The sequence below is a fragment of the Petaurus breviceps genome, unplaced genomic scaffold, assembly GCF_028583685.1.
Source record: "Petaurus breviceps papuanus isolate PSGF00001 unplaced genomic scaffold, PetGlider_PUasm1.0 37, whole genome shotgun sequence".
In the NCBI taxonomy this organism is placed as follows: Eukaryota; Metazoa; Chordata; class Mammalia; order Diprotodontia; family Petauridae; genus Petaurus; species Petaurus breviceps.
Genome location: NW_027186296.1, coordinates 17899014 through 17920912, shown reverse-complemented (window position 1 = coordinate 17920912; position 21899 = coordinate 17899014). Strand labels below are relative to the sequence as shown.

The 21899-nt window shown below is 38.8% G+C and overlaps 1 protein-coding gene across 1 annotated transcript in view; it reads right to left on the bottom strand.

The window, feature by feature from the left end:
- The window catches only part of GALK2 (galactokinase 2), a 199614-nt gene that overhangs the window by 6765 nt on the left and 170950 nt on the right, over positions 1-21899 (bottom strand). The window contains exon 9 of the mRNA XM_069098017.1: positions 2361-2562. Within this exon, the coding sequence (XP_068954118.1) occupies positions 2361-2562 (202 nt within the window). The remainder of the gene's footprint in view (positions 1-2360; positions 2563-21899) is intronic.

Sequence of the window (21899 nt, the reverse complement as noted above, 5' to 3'; positions counted from 1 at the left end):
CTGCATGTGTGTCTGACACTGATGCTTCTTCTCTGAGAAACATCTGATGTGTGTTCAGGCCATACATACCAGGCGTACTGAGCTATCACTGACTGATGACCATGGTGACAGCAATGAGACCATTAGCTCCACCAGAAATAAAAGTGTCAGAGGGCCAAGCCCAGGCAAACATATCAGACCTTGGACAGTAAGTCTTTATATGTTCACCAGAGGAGTGAGTAAAGACTAATTTTGGTACTTGGTAACTGGTTTTCCAAAGAACAAAAAAAAAAAATGGAAATAACTTTCTCTTTTTTTCTTTAAACATGTTTTTCTTTTTCTTAACACTGTTCATTTTCTTCCTAAAGAAAAAAAAATCATTCCCTTTCCTCCAGCTGTAGTTTATGGTCTTCAACTTCCATTGTTTAAAAAAAAGGGGGGGAGGGGAGGCCAGGTGGCTCAGGGAGTAAGAGCACCAGCTCCAGTGTTGGGACGACCTGGAGATCGAATCCCGGGCTCAGACACTCAGCACCACACCCAGAAATAACTGGCCGTGTAACCTTGAGCAAGTTACTTAACCCCGATTGCTTAAAAAAAAAAGGGGGGGGGAGTGGGGAGGGGGCATTTTCTAAACCCACTTCTCTAGTAAAGGCCTAGTTCACTTCCAAATCACTGCCAATAGCATGTGGTACTGGTACAGTGGCTGTTATAACAGGTGCTTAATAAATGCTTCCTAAATGACTAATTGATTGATCCTACAAAGGTCAGGAAAAAGTAGAAGAAAAGTACATCTGTAGATATAACTCATTTGTAACTCAGAGAAATTTCATTTTTCTGTTTTTCTAATGGCAAGAAAATCTTAAGACTAGGTGGGAAAGATCTTGATTTTTCTTGTTTCTGAGTGAAAAAACTTAATAAGTATTTATTCTGAGTCTACTATACGTCAGGTACTGTGTTAGTCACTGGAGATACGGACAAAAATGGAAAAATCCCTGCTCTCAAGGAGCTTATCTTCTGTAAGGCGAAACGACATGTACACATATAAGTAAATGCAAAATATACATGAAGTTGCAGAGCAAGTCTACTTTTCTCAGAAAAGACAACTTTAGCAATTGTATTGTGCTTAGACCACTTCTAAAACTACCAACTACTCAACTATGTTTCACCAGAAACAAAAGCAGATGAGCCTTTCCTCACCCCTGCCCCACCTGATCTGTCCAACTGAAGTGATGTGCAAACTCTCCCACATCTTTTCTTCAAAAACTGAAATTATTGTTCTCCTCCCATTCCTATGCCCTCCATAGCTTCATAAAATAGTCCCTACAATAAAACAAACTCCGGAAACTTCTTCTGCAATTAAAGAACAAATACTGACGTCAGCAGAAGGGCTCATTAACACTGGGCAAATTCTCTCAACAGGTTGCGTTACACATATGGTTTATGAGCATCAGAACCATTCAATTTAATCTTTCCATGCTGGCTCTGTGGCAATGGACAAGGCAAACCACCGGCGCCAAGTGGTTAATTGTATTTTCCTTGTTAATTACATGCAGCATTTTATTCTGTTCTCACAATGGAAATGACATCTACCCAGCGATTTGAAAGCTCCCTGGATTTCACTTTCCATTCTCTCCAGGTCATTTCTATCTTTCTTATTTATGTGTCCAACTTATATATGTTAATACCCCACTGCCTGTAAAGCACAAAGCAAATTCATGAAATATTCTAATTTTCACAAAATTCAGTGTCTCAACCCAACCATTTATAATTTTTATATATTTATATATAGAATATATAATACATGTATACTATAATAAATATAATACAGTATAATATATAAATAATATTTTATATATTTCCCTTATATATTTCTTCCCAGCCAAAGTCTCAGCTTTAAATATAATCTCAATCCCTAAGAGACCTGAATATCCCAGTCATGCCATGAACTTCTACTACTTTTACAAGAGAACTTCAGAAACAAATGAGAGAGCCAATTAGTTTGAGGTTGGCCCAGGAGTTGTGTATATTAAGGCACATTCAGCCCAAAGTCATCAGAAAGTGAATTGAGAAAATATCTGAAGAAAACTACTACTGCCTTCCTGAAAGATCTAAACACATGATAATGAAGAGTTATTTATTATAGAGATTTCAAGGAAGAGTTGACCCTGGACCAGGGGGGAATTATGGCTGCCACTGAAGGAATCTTTCATTCTATAAACATTTGTCAGCTGTCAGAGAGAACCAGTCTTAGCTGGAGAATGTCCCAGGAAGCCATTCATTAAGCATGAGATTGGGAATCACTTTCCTTTGAAAGATGGTCATACGTTTTAAGTTTATTCTCAAGATGCCCATCTTTCCCTCCCCTCCCCCAACAGACTTACCGACACACATCCACCAGCCGATCCAGTTCGGGACAGCTGCACTCATACAAGTTCTTACAGCTCACATGACTCTGGTTCATTAGATCTCCCAGCAGCTGGATAGCATTGGCAGGTGCTTCCTCACATATCTTCTTAAACTGCAACACTCTGGCTGCCTCGCTGAACACATGCTTTGCACGCTGGTACAACTTGAAGAAGAGTACTTGGTTAAAAAAAAAAAAAAGCCAGGGAGACATGTGGTTAGAAATAGTTACAGAATTCCACCCCAAGGGCCCATTAAAAATACAATCATCAGAGGCAGCTATTTATGTCCTTTTTACTTTACCAATCCTTGTGTTCAGCCTCGGTTTTACCAAGGCAATTTTTCCTAGCTAATGCAGACATTCTTCTAAACTGATCTTAGATTCAGTAGAAGTAAAATCCCAAAATGTATCTATTGTGAAAAACAAAAAAGAAACCTTTCTCCAAATTATTCCAAAGTGACATTTTCCACCTGTGTGACCTTGAATAGGTTAATGCATCTCTCTGGGCTTCTCAAGCTTCTTCTATAAAATAAAGAGGTTGGACTAGATGACATCTTAACTCTGAATCTATGATCCTAGGATCTTACTTAGAAGGCACAGCAGGTACTATTGATTAGCCAACAAGCATTTATTAAATGCCTATCATGTGCCAGGCAAGAGGCAATGTGGTGGAGGGGAAGGAGGGCTAGCCTTGAAGTCAGCAGGATCTGGACTTAAGTCCTTCCTCTGCCATACTGGCCAGACTTTTCATCTTTCAGGACCCAGGCAACCCTCTAAGACTACACCAGGAGAAAGAGTCCACATTCAGTGTTCTTTATGCGGATAAAGTTTAAAGTCCAGACCATTTCCTACACCTCTCTCCCCCAAAATGTCAGTCATTCTGCCAGGCATTAGGAATAAAATGGTAAAAGTGAAACAATCTACGACCTCATGGAGCTTACATTATGTCAGTCAATAAATATTAAGGGCTTTCTATGTATCAGGCACTGTGCTAAGCACTGGAGATACAAGGAAATGCAGAAGACCACCTCTGCTTTTGAGGAGCTATGTACTTATGCAGGATAAATTGGAAATACTCAAAAGAGGTACTAGAGCACTAAGGGGGATCAGGAAAAGCTTCCTATAAAAGGTGGGATTTTAGCTGGGACATAGAGGAAACCAAGGAAGCCAGGAGGCAAAGGTGAGGAAGGAGGGTATTCCAGGCATGTGGGATGGAGGAAGGGAATGCCCAGGATTGGAACACGGAGTATCTGGTTTGAGGAACAGCAAGGGAGTACATAGGGACTAACCTTTTATTTCACTAATATAGGGAAATACCTTAGTGAGAAACTCCTTCTACCAATGAAAGTTGGCACTTCCTCTGCAACTTCTGGTCTCAGCTGCCTAGAGTACTGACAGTATATATGATGTGCCCAGAGACACACTGCCAGTCTTACCAATTCTGAGGCCAGATCTCTCCCTACTATGCCATACTTCCTCTACTCACACATACAAATTTAAATATATTAAAAAACCTTATTTTGTATATATTTGAATATATAAACATTATGTACATAGTTAAGAATATACAAAATGAACATAAGGTCACAGGTGGGGGTGAGCTGTGGAAATATCAGCAGTGGGATCAACATATTCTCCTAAGTTATCTTGAAGATCCTCCACATCTATTGGAAGTAATTTTCTTTTATTCCCTTTTTTTTGTGGGGGGGAGGGAGAATCAGGAAAGACTGGGTCCCCCCACTTCTCCCCTAGGCCTGATCCTAATACTGATCTGCATGGAAGCTTTAACCTATGCCCTTTGTTGACCAGGCTGGTTTGCTCAATCAGCCTTTCCCAGGGATCCACCATATTGGTGCCAGACTTTAGCCTACTGCAGTTAAGAACTCTGGAACTCAAGCTATCTTCCATCCTCAGCTTCCCCAGCAGCAGAGACCAAAAAGGCATGAATAATCATGCCTGGCTATAAGCAATTTCAATGATCCTATTTCCCTCTGTCTAAGCCAGGGACTCAAGGGCTTGAGTTTCTGCCCTTGAGTTTTGCCACTTACAGGCTTCTAGCCCAAAGAGTAATATGCTATGGGATTAGATGAAGTATGTTGTGTTATACCAGATTGCCCAGGCACACAGCTGTGATGTGTCTCCCTGTGTTAATGGTAATGCCTACATGGCTCTGGGACTCCTTATTGATGAACACTGCAAATATGTAGCCTTACAGGGCTGCTGTGAGGATCAAAGGGCAAAATTCCACAGAGCATTTTGCAATGTTAAAGGTGCTAGGTGAATATCAGCCATTATCATTATTATTATTTTCATTTAAGCCAAAGTACATGGAGAAGTAGCTACTTTCAACATAAGGGCGTTTTTTAAAGGGATCCTGCCCATTTAAATCTTCTTGAGTATCACCAGCAGTTGACATCCCCTAGCACTCCATTAAATATATCAGGGACTTCTCTTCCTTTGGTTTCTACTGGCAACAGCCAAGCCAGGGTCCTGTCCTCAAGAAACAAGTCTGACTAACTAAGCAGCTTACTCTCCTTTACATATAATAACATTAATGGTTCACATCTTCACGGACTTTCAGGTTTAATCCAAAAATGCAAATAAGTAATAATGAGTCAGGATGGAAAAAAACAACTCTTGGCCTTAGGTGAACATTGCAGGCAGAAGAGTTCTAGGTAACAGGAAAGCCAGCCCAAAAACCATAACTGCCTTAGAAATTAGTTTCATTCCAAAAGTTCTTTTGTAAGGCAGCCAATTATTGGAATTCTAAAGGCATCCTACCCCACCCCACCAATAATACTATAAATGACTACCAGAGATGGCAAGTTAGCTTGCTAGTCCAGCTCACAGGGGCCTATTTAACTAAAAATGTATATTAAAACTGATAATGACAGCTTTGGCCTGAGGGAAGTGTCCTGGAAGCAGGGGTCACAGGTATCATAGGCTTAGGCAAAGGATCCTCTAAAAGTCCCACTTACTCATAAGGTATTCATGGCAACAGAAGAAGGGGAGAGGGGAGGAGAGGAGGGAAGAAAGGTGGCAGTCATTTGCAAAGGTTACTTATAAATGAGAGTTTATCTATCAGAGGAGGTCTTCAGTCAAATATCATTTTAAATGACATGACACAAGTGGAAAGAGATAATCAAAAGGGGAAAAAACACTCCTAATGACAGTAAACTACATGTAACACTGAGAGGTAGGTGAATTGGTAATGACCTTTCCAGTTATCTTACAAGAGACATCCACCATTCCTTAACCTGGAATACAACTTCATCAGAGCTTTATCTCCTGTCCTTCTTGAAATGAACCCTCCACTCCAGCCAACTGGCAGTATGGTATAGTAGAGTCAGGAAGACCGGAATTCAAATCAGACCTCAGACATTTACTGCCAAGTCTGAGACCCTGGTAAAAAGTCACCTAACCACTGTCTCAGTCTCCTAGCACCTACCTCCAAGGATTGCTGTGAGAATCAAATGAGATTATATTTGTAAAGCATTGATCACAATACCCAGTACACAGTGACTATATAAATGCTAGTTATTGTTGTTGTTATTTGAATTCAGGGAGACTGGGGTTCAGGTCCTATCTCATACACTTACTAGCAATGCCAGCCCCAGGAAAATCGCTTGGTTCCTCACAGTTTCCTCTCCAGCAAAATAGCACTTATTTCTCACAGTTTTGTTGTGAGGATAAGATAATGTATAGAAAATATTTGGTAAATATTAAAGTATTATATAAGTACCATCTATAATAACACTACTGTTTCCTTCAACATACTGATGTACTTTCTCACCTCCACTCCATCATTACCACCCACCATCAAATACTCTCCTCTCCCTTCTTCAATTATCAAAATCTTCCCAGTCTTTCAAGATCAATCTCTCTCTCTATTTCTCTCAGTCTCTCTCATTATGATAACTTAGGGTCAGTCAGTCAACAGGTATTTATAAACCACTCACTATGTGCCACACCTTGGGGATACAACAGACAAAAGACAGTCCCTGCCCTCAAGGAGCTGACTCCAATGGGGCAGACAACCTGCAAATAACTATCTATAAACAAGAGATAGGCAGGAAAAATTGGGCATGATAAACAGGGCCTGAAGGACGCTACTGCAGACAACACACACAGAGTGGTCTAAATGGAAAGGAAATGGCTTCCCCAAGCAATTACCAATAAAACAGTATGTGTGGGTTTTCTGTTTTCTGCTCCTTTTTTTTTTTTTAATTTAAGCTCAGTTTGAGGCTAAATGTATAAAATGCCAACTTTAAGATTACATATGTTTCAGTTTACTCCTAAACGACTTTACCTCCCCTAATCAAAGGCTGGGCCTCAGAGTCAGTGGTTTATTGGGGGATTTTCCCCCCCTTAAAAATTCTTATGTATGAAGACATCAGTTTCAAAGTCTCTGATGAGGACAGCCACACAGGGCCCAAAACACTGTAAAAAAGTGATATATTGTTTAGCTAAGAGTTATGGGGTATATGTGTGTGACAAGTAGTATTGTATACCGTCATGTCTCGGTTTTGGTCATTGCACTTAAAATACTATATACAAGTAAACTTCAAGACAACAGCTTCCAACCAAGAGTAATCCTCTGGTTTTCATTCAAAATTCCTCATGTTCAAGACTCAGCTGTGACTAGTGTTCAAACCTAAGACTCAGCCTAGACATGGAATGGTCTGGTTTCCTCAGAGCTATTAATAGCACCTCACAGATAAAACCTGAAGGTTTTATCAGAGCATCCAGCTGATTTGACATAGAAAGGGACCTTAGAGATCACCAAATCCATGCCTTCTCACTTTACAGGTAAGACATTCAGTCACAGAGCAAAAAAAAAGATTTGTCCAAGGTTACACAGTTGATAAGTGGGAAAGTCAGAATCCAAACATCTTCTCTTTCTCTATCCAGCGCTGTTTCCACACCATCATGTTTATAATAATATTCCTCTAAACATCCTAGCATCACAAAATAATTTTTTCATAACAAAAAATTTCCACCAAGAATGCTCCTAGACATAGGGCATATCTGAAGGTGGTGCTGAGAATTCCATAGCTTACCCACTCTAGTAAATCACAACTGAACAGTAGGAACTCTAGAATAAGCTGAAACAAACCTGTTTTCAATTGTGATGTAAAGCTCTTGCCAAGAGCTACAACTGATCCCAGGGACCACCCTTTGGGAAGCAACTTTTTACTTGCCTATTACCTTACAATGCTTTGGGGTCTGCTGTTCTGGCATATGGACAACTCTCAACTGGACATATATCAGGAAGTCTGAAGCGGGGTCCACGATAACTTTGCTTACAGCCTTGACACTTGGCTTGTTTACAATCTCACAGAATCCAGGAGAGTGATTATGTCATTAAACGGATGGCGGAAACTGGTTTTTATCTCTTTCTTTGCTGATGTGCCTCCATTCCAACAAGTCCAGCCTCAAGAATCAGAGTACATCCAAAATGGCTCCCCTAGCTCCCAACACATATACACAATAATGAGCTACTAGTGATCTAATCATAGGAAATCTGAACACATAATCTGGAAACAGGCTATATTTTCAAAAAGTGGAAAACACATTGGATTAAGAGCTAGGGGTTCTGGGTTCTAGTTCTAACTCTGCCACTTACTAGCTGTGCTACTATAGGCAAGTTATTTCTTCATTCATAAAATGAGGGAGTGGGACTTAACTTGGTGATCTCAAAGGTATTTTCAGGTTGAAAATATTATGCTTTGAATATAGAGAACTTTCTTGGAAAATTCATAGGATGATCTGTAAAAGTAAATTTATGAGGCTGGTATTTGGGTGTTGATGTTGCACAGTTAACAGATCAAATCCTGAAACAATACAGACATAAAATGTAATGTCTCAATGGTAACAGCAACACATCTCTGAAGTGAAATATCAATGATGGCTTCATTTTTTCTCTTGAAGAATCTTCATATTCAGTAAATTGGATTCCATTTTATAGATCAAAATGTTTCCTTTTTCAATGGCATGTATTAGAGCTTATGAGGTCAATTGGCTAGCCTATGGATCATCAATAAAGCCATAAGATTGCAGATAAAGGAGTTTTGCCCTTTTTAGAGACATCCAGGCCCATTCCTGACACCTTTCTCTAAGATATATTTGTGTGTGTGTGTGTCCTGTGATGAATTTTGGAATCCATTCATGTGGCCTGGACCCCTACATATGGTCTCCATAATCAATCACCAAACATTCATTCACCACACACTCTATGTAAACTATGATGCTAAAAACTGTAGAAGATTCAAAGAGCTACCTGTCCTCCTTTAACATTTAACAACATCTCCAGTGGGAAAGTAATGATTATAGTAATAATGATAGTTGACATTTATATAATGCTTTAAGGTTTAATGTTTGCAAAGCACTTTTATAAACATAATCTCATTAGAGTATCATAAACAGTAAGGTGGGTATTATACATCTCATTATCCTATTTTATGGATGATAAAACTGAAACTTAAAAGAAATAAGACACTTAATTCAAGGAAAACATTTAGAAGGCTATTACTATAGTCTAGGTCAGAACTAATTAAAGTCTAATTAAATGTTTATGGCTGTGTGAATGGAGAAGGGACAAATGTAAGAAATTATACTGGTAGAATCAATAGGACTTGGTAATAGTTTGAATGTGAACATTCAAAAATAGAATTAAAGAAGTTTCTAAGAATGTCTGATTAGTATTCAATCAATCAACAAGCATTTATTAAGCACTTATTTAATACTAGGTGCTGTATTAAGTCCTGGGGATACAGAGAAAGGTAAAAATACAATTCCAGCCCTCAAAGAGATTACATTATAATAAGGGAGACAACATGAAAATAACCAGATATATACAAAATATAATAATAGCATTTATATATCATTAAAATTTGCAAAGTACTTTACAAACATTACCTCATTTCTAACAAAAACCCTGGGAAATAGATGCTATTATTATCTCCATTGTCAAGATGAGCAAACTGAGGGGCACAGAGGTTAAGTGATTTGCCCAGGAGTCTGAGGCTAGTTCTGAACTCAGGTTTTCCTGCCTCCAGATCCCACACTCTATTCATTGCACCACTTAGCTGTCCAATATACATAGATAAAAGGTAATCTTAAAGGCAAAGGCTCTAGCAGCTGAGGGGACCAGAAAGGTATCCTGCAGAAGGATCAGAGTGATCCTGAAGGATCCTGAAGGAAGCTGGACCTTTAAAAAAAAGCAGAGGTGAGGAGCAAGAGCATTCCAGGCATGAGGGACAGGCCAGGACAAAGGCAGAGAGATGAATTATGGAACTGTCCTGTTTTAGAGATGGCAAGTAGGCCAACATGACAGATACAAAGTGTGTAAGAAGACTGGAGAGGAAGGAAGGGTCCTTATTGTGAAGTTTTAAATGCCAAAGAGAGGAGCGTACATTTGATCCCAGTGATAATAGAAAGCTACTAGAGTTATTGAACCTGGAGAAGGGCTTGGGGGGGGAGGGAGGGAGAAAGGATGGAGATGGTCAGATAGACACTTCGAGGAAATCACTTTGGCAGATGTGTGGAGGATACATTTGAATGGAACGTGACATACACAAACAGCTGTAATACAAAAAATTCACAAGGAAGCGGCAGGTCAAAAGAATGAAAGGAAAGTAGATAGCTATAGGGATTTTCAACACTTCCAGGATCTAGATTTATATCATTTAATACAGAAAACAATCACTCCATAGACCTCAGTAGTAGATATTTGGAGGTTCTAATCCCCAGAAAACGTATCCCTCTGTGATCAACCTGGTGATGAAGCCTCCCCTAATTTAGCTAGGCTTGTCTTCAGATAGCAGGCAGAGAGTCTGTCACCAGGCCCATATTCAAAGCCTTTCTAGCTTACAAGACCTGCCTGAGGTTTTATATTCTGCTGGTCTAACCTTCTATAGAAGATCCAAGGTCAGCTCTGGGCCATGAAGTGGCATCAGAGCAGGATATCAGACAATTGTGTAATGGAATGAGAAGCAACTATGCACCCAAAGCCACAATTCCCTGGGTCTATTTAATGACATCAGGAAGGAGACTCAGGGCTGGAGTTATTCTATGATAATTAGAAACCAGCCTGTGTGGGAAAGAAGGAATGTGAATCTCGAGTTAGAGGGCATTTAGTTGAGAAAAGTAGGGTGGAAAGAAGTCTGGGAGCTTGGAAAGACTAGGTGGAGAATGAGTTTGAAATGAGAAGATTCAGAAAGAGAAAAGGAATAAGGGTCAGGGCAAATGTGGAAAAAAAGAAATGTGGGCCAAGGGCATTGGGTTTGAAAAGAAAGGTGGAGAGAAGTTTGTGGAAGCTTAGAAAGACTGAGTAGAGAATGAGTTTGAAATAAAATTCAGCAAGAAAAAGGGAGAGAGGGCCAGGATGGACAAATGTGGATCTGGTGAGTTCCAGTTGTGCAACGAGCTTGGATTTGAGAGAGACACTATCTGACATAAGAAGGTGAACCGGGTATTAGTACATACTTTACAGAGTATGAATATCAGCTTGAGGAGACAGGAGATGGGAGGAGACCTGAGGCCTCTAATCATATGAGATCTCATATGTATCCTTTGAATGAATTATTTTCTGAGCTCTTCTTTTCCTATTTTGGGAAGAAAGTGCTGAGGAAGACAAAAGGAACAAACAGGTATGATCTTGAATAACAATCATTTGATTTTAGTTGGAAGAGCTACTGGATATGGTTTGGGACTAGACCCATAATTTCACTGGTATAGGAAGTTCCTAGGTAAGGAAGTGAAGGGCAGCTAGGTGGGACAGGGTTAAAATACTGAACCTGAAGTCAGGAAGACTCAGTTTCCTGAGTTCAAATCTGGCCTGCTATGTGACCCTGAGCAAGTCACTTAACCCTGTTTGCCTCAGTTTCCTCTTCTGTAAAAGGAGTTGGAGAAGAAATGACAAACCATCCCAGTATCTTCACCAAAAAAACCCTAGGTAGGGTCACAAAGAGTCAGACAAATGGCACAACAACAAAAGAAACCTGTCTCTACCACTGCAGTTGGTGCCTTTCTGAATCTTACAGTTTTAGCTGCCTAAAGCAATGAGAAGTTTAAGGGACTTGCTCAGGTTCGCAGAGTTTTTTCATACGTCTGCAGAAAAAACTGAACTGCCTGCCCTCTATCCACTACAACATGATCCCTCTTATCAGTGTGGCAGGATTTGACCACACATAAGGAAAATTTTCCTGAGTGGTGTGGAGAAGTTGAAAAGAGAAGATAGTAAAGCCTGTTGTTAGGAGGTCATGGAGAAGATGGAAGAGATCTGATAGCCATGGGGAGACAGAATCCACAGGAATTAATAACTGATTGGCTGGGACAGTTAAGAAGAAAGAAAGAATTAATGATAGTAATGTGATTTTTAACATGGGAAACAATGAATGGCATGAACACTGAGAAAAATGACATTTAAAAATGAAGCAAGTTTAGGAAGAAAGATTATGAGCTTAGTTTGTTAAAGTCTTTGGTATCAATGAGACATTCAGATCATTATCTCAAATCAGTAGTTGGTGATGTGGATCTGGAGCTTAGAAACCAGATCAGGTCTGAAGGTATGAATGTGAGAACTGTCTGGGTAGAAGTGAGATCTGAAATCATGACACTAAATGAAACTGTCAAGGAGACAGAGTAGAGAAGAAAAAGAAAGGGCTAAGGACAAGATGTTAGGAAGCACCCACCTTAAGGGGTCAGGAGGAATAGAGTGAAAGTGAGCAGCGTTTGACATAGGAAATGAACCAGGAAAATATAGTGACTCTAAACCAAGGCTTCATGGAGAAAGGAGCATCTTAGTTGGCCTGAAATAGCCAAGAAAGCCATCATGGAAGAAGCTTGAGTTGACCTTTAAGATATTTCAGGCTGTGGAAGCCATAAGAACTAAAGTCTAGCAGTATGGATGAATATAATATGCATGCAGAACATGAAGAAGTTGTATATTAGAGAATAGTGGAAAATTGGGTTGGACAGATAATGCAGGATAGAGGACATGGGTTTGAAAATTAACCTTGATACTATCTAATGAGAACTTGGACTTTCATTTCCCCATCTGTAAACTGAGGGAAAGTTGGACCAGATTGTCTCTGGGGTTCCTTTCAACTCTAGATCTATGGCTAGACAGTCTAATCTTTTAAAGTATGAAGCCTCAAATTTATAGTGCTCAATTAACCCAGATTAAACACTAAGGATGAAACATGAGAAATCTTTTCACTGAAATGGAAATTCCCCAGGGTTTTACACTCTAAAATCTCTTTCTACAGTCTGGGCAAGGGCCTTGTTAGGGGAGGATCATCACCAAGGGGTTTTTAGACATGAGAACTCATAAACATCTACTACCAAAGGGAAGAGAGGGATCATAATCCATATCACTGGAGGGAATATTCACACTGATGAAATCATAGATCCTTGAAGTAGCTTTGATTTCAGCTATCTTTACAAAATGGGATATAATATCATGCAACTGGTCAGTTTCACTCATAGGACATAGCTCTCTTCTAGGCTAGAACAAGGTTTGGTTTCCAAGAACAGACTACCAAAGAGGGGTGGGGGGGTGGGAAAAACCACTTCTTAATCCATTTAAGGAAGCTCTTTTCTTGTGCAACAAAGTCATGATAAGTTTTTGCTCTGTGGCCTAATTCATAGTATTTTGGGGCATTTGTGCAGTAAGATGGAAAAATACTATAGATGTCCCATTGAGGTCATTGTGGTTGCACATTTATTTTCCCAGTAAAATTATTTTTCACAAATGTGAAGTTTTGAAATGGTCAAAGCCACAAAAATAAAGTGCTGTTTTAAGGCACATTAGGAGCCCATTCCCATGCTGAATAGACAAAATTAAATTAGCATTTTTCATTTAAAAGAACAATCTCTACCTGCTCTTTAACAGCCAAACCACTCACAGAAGAAGAAACAAAAGGGGAAATAATTTGTGCTTTCAACACTGACCACATTAATTCATGGAAAACTGAATTCCAAAGGAATTTATGAAAATCTAAGAATCTGCGACACCAAGTCACCATGTGACTAGAGTGTAACATTACTTCATGCATTTATAGCCTCTCTTAGATTTTCAAAAGTATTATTCCAACTATGAGCCAAATTTCCTCTTCATGTAAAATATGAAAGATGTAAGGGGCCAAAGGCCAATGGCATTATGATTATTTCTGATTTTTCTCATCTCAAATACTTTTGATATTGGATCTGTCACTGCCATTTATGTTGTAGAAGTTATGAGTTACTAAGGATCACAAGAGTAAGGGATTTAAAGTTGGAAGTAAACTTAGAGCTCCATTTAGCCTTAGAGAAAGGATTTATGAATCAGGCAGGAAACTAAGCTAGAAAAGCTTTCAGGTCCCTTAACAACTCTGAGGTGTTATGATGCCAGCCAACTCCCAAAAAACGTATTGGACTTCCTCAAGTCTAGGTGTCTGTTCAAACTGTATACATTATGAGTAACATCCTCCATCTTCCACTATCTTTCAGTAATTCAATCCAATGCCATATGATGCCTCATCTCATCAAATTAAGAGGGGGTCATTTCCTTCCCCCTTATGCTCATCTAGAATGTAGTTTTTTATAACTCATTTTTCATTTATTGAAGAATGGTTTTTATTACAGTTGTGTCTATGTCACTTTTTTGGACTAGGCCTACAATTTTATGGGTCTATAAGAGCACGAAGCTGGGGAAATGCACACAATCAATGGCATTCATCCCTTCTCTGAAATGTACACCCTTAGAGAGCTGCCTAGAACACTGAGAAGTTAAATGACTTGCCCATGGTCATACATCCAGGCAGTGCCAGAGGCAGAACTTGAACACAGGTTCTTCAAGACTCCAAGACTAGTTAGTTCTCTGTGTTGAATGCCAGAAGTGTCAAACTCTCAGCCTGCAGGCCCTACAGAGTGGAGCAGGAAGCAGATTAAATGTAATTGAGAAATGTTAAATAAAAATACAACGCAACATAAATAATGTTAGTTTTTAGTTTTCTGTGTCAATATGCATCCCCACAGGGATTTCTTTAATTTGAGTTTGATCCCACTTTTATTTGCTACTCTGTCCCTGTGTCTTATCTCCTCAGTTGTTTCTGCTCACTCATTTTTTTCAGTTGTATCTGACTCTTATGATCTCACTTGAAGTTTTCTTGGCAAAGATACTGGAGGGGTTTGCCATTTCCTTCTCCAGTTCATTTGGCAGGTGGGGAAACTGAGGCAAACTAGGTTAAGTGATTTGCCCAGGGTAATACAGGTAAGTGTCTGAGGTCAAATCTGAACTCAAGAAGATGCCTTCCTAACTCCAGGCCCAGCACTCTATCCACTGTGATACCCAGCTGCCCCTTTATCTCTTCTATTAGACTGTTGATTTCTTTAAGGCAGGGAAAAAGTTTTGTGCATTTTTGTACAACTTACAGCACTTTGCACTTGGCAGACACTCAATCAATATTTCTTGAGCAAGTAAATCTATCACTTTCCTAATCTCTTATTCCCACTAGTTCTTCCAATTCTTGGGCCTGGGAGGAATCTGCTGCTGCCCATACAGAGGACTTTACTTCTTACTTCATGAAGAACCTGATCGTTTTCCTTTCCTCTGTTTTACAATATTCCCCAAAATTAGTTTCTTAGAGAAAGATAAAGAAAGGAGGCAATCCTATGTCAGGTCATACAAATAAAATGACTTGTAGCCTTAAAAATCTGAATTTGAATGCTGTTTCCCTCACTTACTGGCCCTCTGACCTCAGGCAAGTTATTTTAACTTCCTGGGAATTCAGTCATCACATGTGTAAAAATGGGTCTAATCACACTTGCAGAACTTACCTCCCAGGGCTGAAGCTTTATTTTGTGAATGCATTTTATACAAGGAACTGTTCTTAATTTAAAATGTAGATGATGGGAACATTTTCTAATTTTCTCATTTAAAAATGAACTAAATTAAGTTTGTGGTTCTTTTTAAAATTTTTATTTCCATGACTCTCAATTAATTCATTTCTTCCTGTGGGTTAATGGTCCTTGATAGGCAAAAAAAAAAAAGTTCCCTATCCCTGATGCTGTTAGCCAAAGGGTGTTAATTCCTTTTACCTCCCTGTGCCAAACTATGTTAAAACATACCAACAATCATCTTACTTAACTCTTTTTGAAGTATATTATTCCCCTGTTCTGAAAATTATAGCAGATCTCAGTTGTTTCTTATTTCAATTCTGTCACATTTAACCAAGATGAAACATGACCAGATGTGCAAAAATGTTTTGAAAAATATAAAGCAATGAGTATGGTGGTGTAGAGGGAAAATGCTGGATGTAGAGTCAGCAGAGAAGTAGGTTCAAATTCTGCCTCTGACACTAGTTTTTTCAGCATGGATTTGGAGCTAGAAGGGATTTATGGAATATCTAGCTTCCCTTCATTTTATAGTGGAGGGAAATGGGATTCAGGGAAAAATGTGAAATGACTTACCTAATATCACAAAGAGAGTAAAGCACCAGAGCCAGAATTTGGACCAAGGTGGCGCCATGGATAGAGTGCCAGACATAGAGTCGGGAAGAGTCATCGTCCTGAGTTTAAATCTGGTCTGATATTTACTGTGTGTGCCTAAGCAAGTCACTTAACCATATTTGCCTCAGTTTCCTCATCTGTAAAATGAGCTGGAGAAGGAAATGGCAAAACACTCCAGTATCTCTGCCAAGAAAACCCCAAATGGGGTCAAAAGAGTCAGACACGACTGAAACAACTCAACAACAACCTCTGACAACAAATCCAATGTTCTTTCCCACTGTAATGCACAAGCCGCTATAACCTCTATATGTCTCTGTTTCCCCATAAAAAAGGGTGATAATAACACCTGTAGCAACCACCTCACATTAGGATCAAATAAGAACATACATAAAATATTTTGTCACCCTTAAGATGCTCCATGAATGTTGGGTTTTTATCTTCATTATTATTATGTGACAGAGATCCTGTCAAGATTCATTAAATAAAATACCTTTCACTGAGGATAGAACAGAAGGGGGAAAAAACCTGTAAGAAACTATGAGCCAGGTTAGAAATCTAAAAAGATTCTTTAGCAACTTTAAAGTCCTAAGTACAACTCTCCCCCCAGGAAAATTGCCTTGTCTGTTAATTATTTCTTATTTGTACTGTATATGTTGTTGAATTGCTTTAGTTTGTGTCTGATTCTTCGTGACCCCATCTGGGGTCTTCTTGGCAAAGACACTGGAATGATTTGACATTTCATTCTCCTGCTCATTACAGATGAGGAACTAAGGCAAACATGGTCTATCTATATTTGTTTGTTGTCTCCCCCATTAGCTTGTGGGCTCCTTGGTGGCAGACTGTCTTTTGTTCTTTTTGCATTGTTAAAAGAAAAACCTTGCCCTCAATAATGAACCAAACCCAGAAAGAGAAAAATGTAAAGGAATTTATTATAGTATTCAAGGAAAAAGCCCACTGAAAGCAGCCAAGCACTGGGTTCAAACCACATGCTGTTTTTAAAGTCAAATTTCATAAGAGAAGACAATCCTAATAGGTGCACATTTCTTTTTTTTTTCAGAAAGATTAATTTATTTGCCCATAGTAAATATAATGAGCTATAACCAGTAAACATTATAATAGGGATTTGAATTGATGCCTCCAAATTCCATCTTCAGTAGATGGACATTTCTAAAAGAGAACAGGCTAGTTACAATCCAGGTAAATGCAGATTTCTGAAAAGTGGATCAAAGCACAAGTGGCTGCCTTTCCTACTCTCAGGCTGACGTACTGTGGCCACCTATGAGAGGGTTGGCACATATAACTTGGAAAGGGGGATGGGAGATCATGGATTCACTTGAATTAACTTGGCAGGAACAACTAAAATACACATAGCATCTTTAGCATTTAGCACAGTGACTGACACATGGTATGTGCTTAATAATTGTTTTTTTTATTTAACATTTGTGATTTCATCTGTTATCCAATCACAGTTGTAATAACACAGCACACTGCCTAACATATAGTAAGTGCTTAACAAATGCTTGTCAATTGATTGATTAAATATCAGACTATGTTATCAAGCAGAAAATACGGTTTCCATTGTTACCAAAATAACAAACTTTTCACATGTGAAAGTGCAACTCCACAAAACTGCGAATACATATAAAACTGCAAGACCTGACAATATGGGAAAAGCAGCATAATGTATATATAAATAACATAATATAGGACATGCCTATTAATTCTAAAGTGAAAATAAAAGAGATAGTAGTTCATAGCAATAATTATAGGTTCAAATATCTTTATTCTGGTACACAGAATATAAATATATATCATGAACCTAAAATGCTATCACAAGTAAGTGAAGAACAGGTATCACTGGAGATTTGGTTGGAAGGAATGCATAGCTGGGGATGTGACAGTGCAACAATATAAGGACCTATGATTTCATTGAGGCGAGTCCTCCCTCCATGCAAACTACTCATAATTCTTCTGCTCCTTCATTTATGATTTTTGTGAGATACTGCAGCTGAAATATTCACTGTGAGTCCAACCTGGTATGGAAATGCTCCAAAATTAGCTATGTTGGGTCCTTGGATATGAGACATACAATCAATCCATCACCTGGCTCTATTAGATGCCCTTCTGGCTTGGTAGGCCCAGCCAGAGTCTGTGCTTCTCAAACATAGCCATCAAGAACCCAGGGTCACCCCCATGCCTCCAATGAAGCATTAGTATAGGGTGTTAGTGAAGGAATAGAAGAATAGACTTCCTTTAAAATAAACAAATATAACAGAATGGGAAGAGGAAGAGCAATGTACATATAATAACATATATGTTTGCAATGAAATCCACTGATCTGAGCAGAATGGGGATCGGAAGCAGGGAGAGGAGGCAGCAGAACAGGAAGCATTTAGGGAAGGGCAGGAGGAGAACGAAAGAGTAGTAGTACTGCAGGAGTATTCTATCAATTGCTCAGTCAGACATGGGTGATGAACCACGTGTTTCTAATACAGAGTACAAAACTGACACAGAAGCAAGCTAAGGAGCAATGGGAGACCTTCACTAGCTTTATCTGTTATAAGCCTAATTTTGCTTGAAGCAAATCTTATGAGAAATTCTTGACTTAACTTGCTGTCAGTTTCATCTCTCAAAGTAAAATAAAACAAAGAAAGGAGCAGCTATTCCAGACTTAATGTCAACAATCACACACACACACGCGCGGGCACACATATACACAAGGTCACCTTTGTTAAAATAAAAAGAACTTTGTGCAGAAGTTACCATGTCATCTTGGAAGTATAAACTCAAGGCATCACTAGTTAGAAGTGGACATATGTAATACCTTAAACTTTAGGAAAGCAGATTTCAAAAAATTCAGAAAAAAAAAGATAGCTCTGCTCTGACATCAAGAAACACTAAAGATGGAATGTGGTTTATGAGGAATGGGTGAAATTAAAAAATGAAACTGACTACTATAGTGAACAATCCTAATGAAGGAAAATAGAAAAGCACAGAGAATGTTCTAATGAACTCAGATTTTTAAAAAGACATTTATTTTTAAAAAACTGACAGAAACAGAGGCGCAGAACCAAGAACAAATACAAAAGCCTGGCACAAACCTAAAGAATGTCCAAAAGAACAAGGAAGGGATAGGCTCACCACCTGGGTGGGGTCAGAGAGAAGGCAGAATGACGATACCCTTATCTTGCTTCTCTCTTCTCAGGAAGAAGTACCTTCAAACTGGAAAGAGCAGAAAACAATGTAAGGCAAGAATGCCAATTCAAGTAACATGAGACATTAGTACACAAGCTTAAGTGAGGTGACCATTAGAAAGAAGCCAACAGAAATGTTTCTCTGGTGCGCCAAAGCACAGCTTCCCGACTTCCCATTTTAATGGATAGGACAGCCTAGAAAACAAGCAGGTTTTCAGCCAACTACAAATCTAAAAGACTGAGCCACGACTGATAAAATGACCAATTCTGCAAAGAGCCACAGAAAATCCTGTGCGTCACAACTTGTACTTCTTAAAAGGCACCAGCACACACTCAGACTAAGCAGACTCTCAGTAATTATCACCAGCACTGATGTTTAAAAATATGAAGATTATTGCAAATTCCCCTAGATTTAAGAAAATGACAACTTGATATCCCTCAACCACTAACTAGTTTGCCATTTTTCATATACCAAAAAGATTTTTCCTTTATTATAATATGCATTTTGGAATTCCTTCAATTTGCCAGTTTATCTGCTGAATTTAAAATACAACTTTGTTTATAAAAATCTGATTTACATAAATTTCTCAGAAACATATTTACTGTATAAAGTTGAGCTCCACTTGTACATAAGCCCACAATGTTCTGTTAGATAAGCACATACTCAAATCTCAATCTGTTTATAAGCTGTTTGCTTTGAAGATGAGTTGAAGCAAAAATTTAGTTCTAGGATACATTTCATCCACCACCATATATGTAATAAGGATAACTAGATAGCCTTTTTATAACTGATGGACAACCCAAGCACTCAGTTTTTGTATTCACCCAATGTGAAAAGTAGGGCTGGGGGAGATTCAAGGAGGGGAGGACTAGAGTAAGCTTATAGACCATAGAAATGAGTCACACAGAATGGATAGATGGGTTGTGATCTAGTTATCCTTTCCACATCACAGGGCGCTTAGGGACACAGTTCTACCCCCACCCCCATACCATCTGGAAAAAAAATAAAATTTTTTGGCCCCCCCTTTCATACCAGAGAAGTCTGGATTATTATGGTATTAAAAGATAAAATATGTTGATATTATACACTACTATACATATATTTTATGCATTTCTGAGTTTCTAAACTTTTTTGTGTCATCTACAGCTTCTTGGGGCGGCTAGGTATCTCAGTGTATAGAGCACCAGCCCTGGCGTCAGGAGGACCTGAGTTCAAATTTGGTCTCAGACACTTAACACTGACTAGCCGGGAGACCGTGAGCAAGTCACTTAACCCCAACTGCCCCTCCAAAAAGCAAAACAAAAACAAACTAAAAAAAAAAATCCCACCTACAGTTTCTGCAAACATCCCAAAAAAAGATCCATTTAATTTCTTATGCCAGCCCACAACATATCAAAATCACAATGGGGAACGTAATGACGTGGAAGGGATAACTATATTATGTTGGCAGGAATGAGAGGACATTCATGAGATCAAAGATGCATCAGAGTACTAGAGTACATGTATAAAAACTGCTCTAAGTGTTAAGGTACTTCATTATATCTTCTTGACTCGTTTGCCCAAACCCACCCCACCCCTACTCCCAATAACAGCTAGCAAACCACAAATTTTTTTAAAAAATAGTTTTATTGTGGAGAGACTTAAATATAAAGCTTAAGAGTTTGTATTTTACCCAACATGCAATAGGAAGTCACTGAAGGTTTTAGAGAAGATAAATGACAGGGTTGGACCCGTGCCTTAAAAAGAATATTTTGAAGCTTGTGACACATTATTTATTTTGGCTTTCACAAGAAGCACACAAATTAATTTTCATTATTGTTTATCACAGTTGCCTTAGTCCCTCGGTTTCTATGGTATGGTCTACTTTAAATATGCCTAGGAGGTGGTAGGGGAGCAGAGGATGGGTAGGACCACATTTCCTTCAATCAGTTTGCAAGACAGGACTGTGCCAATTTTAGGGCAGAGGTGGAGGCTACCAAAACTCCCAGTGCTGTCCAAACCAGATTAAATGTATCTAGGGAAATGTTTAACAAGGTAAATAAAAATATAATACAACATAGATAATGCTAATTAGTGGTTTTCTAAGTCAACATGCAGCCACAAGGATCCATTTCTACTTGAGTTCAACACCACTGTTTTAGGGATTCTCTTGGGATTCATTTCACTGTTCATGAAGACATGGTCATGACACAGGACTCAGGTTCTACGAAGTATCAAATTTCGAGTTAGATAAACAAATACTCCAACAAGGCAAGAAAGGTTAAAATGCAGGAAGGTAGCAAGGGGTTGGAGAGGCCCTTGTTTTTAAGTTCATTTTGTCCTCTTAAAAAAAAGAGAGAGAACTTATCCTTCACTTAGCTGCTATAGTGTAATAGAAAGCAATATCTCTAAAAGAATAAGTTTTTGTTCTTGAGTATAGTGCTACCAGCCAAACTCCCCTTTGGAGTACAGGAAACCCAGTCAATGAGGAGTCTGTCCTCCAATCTTCATCTGGCTTTTTTGTGTTTGCAAAAACAGGATCCGGAGTTCTGATGTCTCATGGTCCCTAGGATGTGGGTTTCACCCGAAAATTGGACCAACCACAAACTCTTTCCAGTAAGGCAACAAAACTGTGCAGGACTGTACTCCAAACTCCTGTGATTCTAATTCTCTACCCTAGCATTTCCATAAAAATCTATTCAGATTTATGTGTCTGGCCTGGAATTCTACCCATGAAAAAAACCAGTTCTGTTTATTTTCTTCATGCCCTATTAATTCTTATTATTACTAATCTTGAATATAACCACTCCAAAACTAAGCTCATCTGAATGCCTCTGTCTATTTCTGC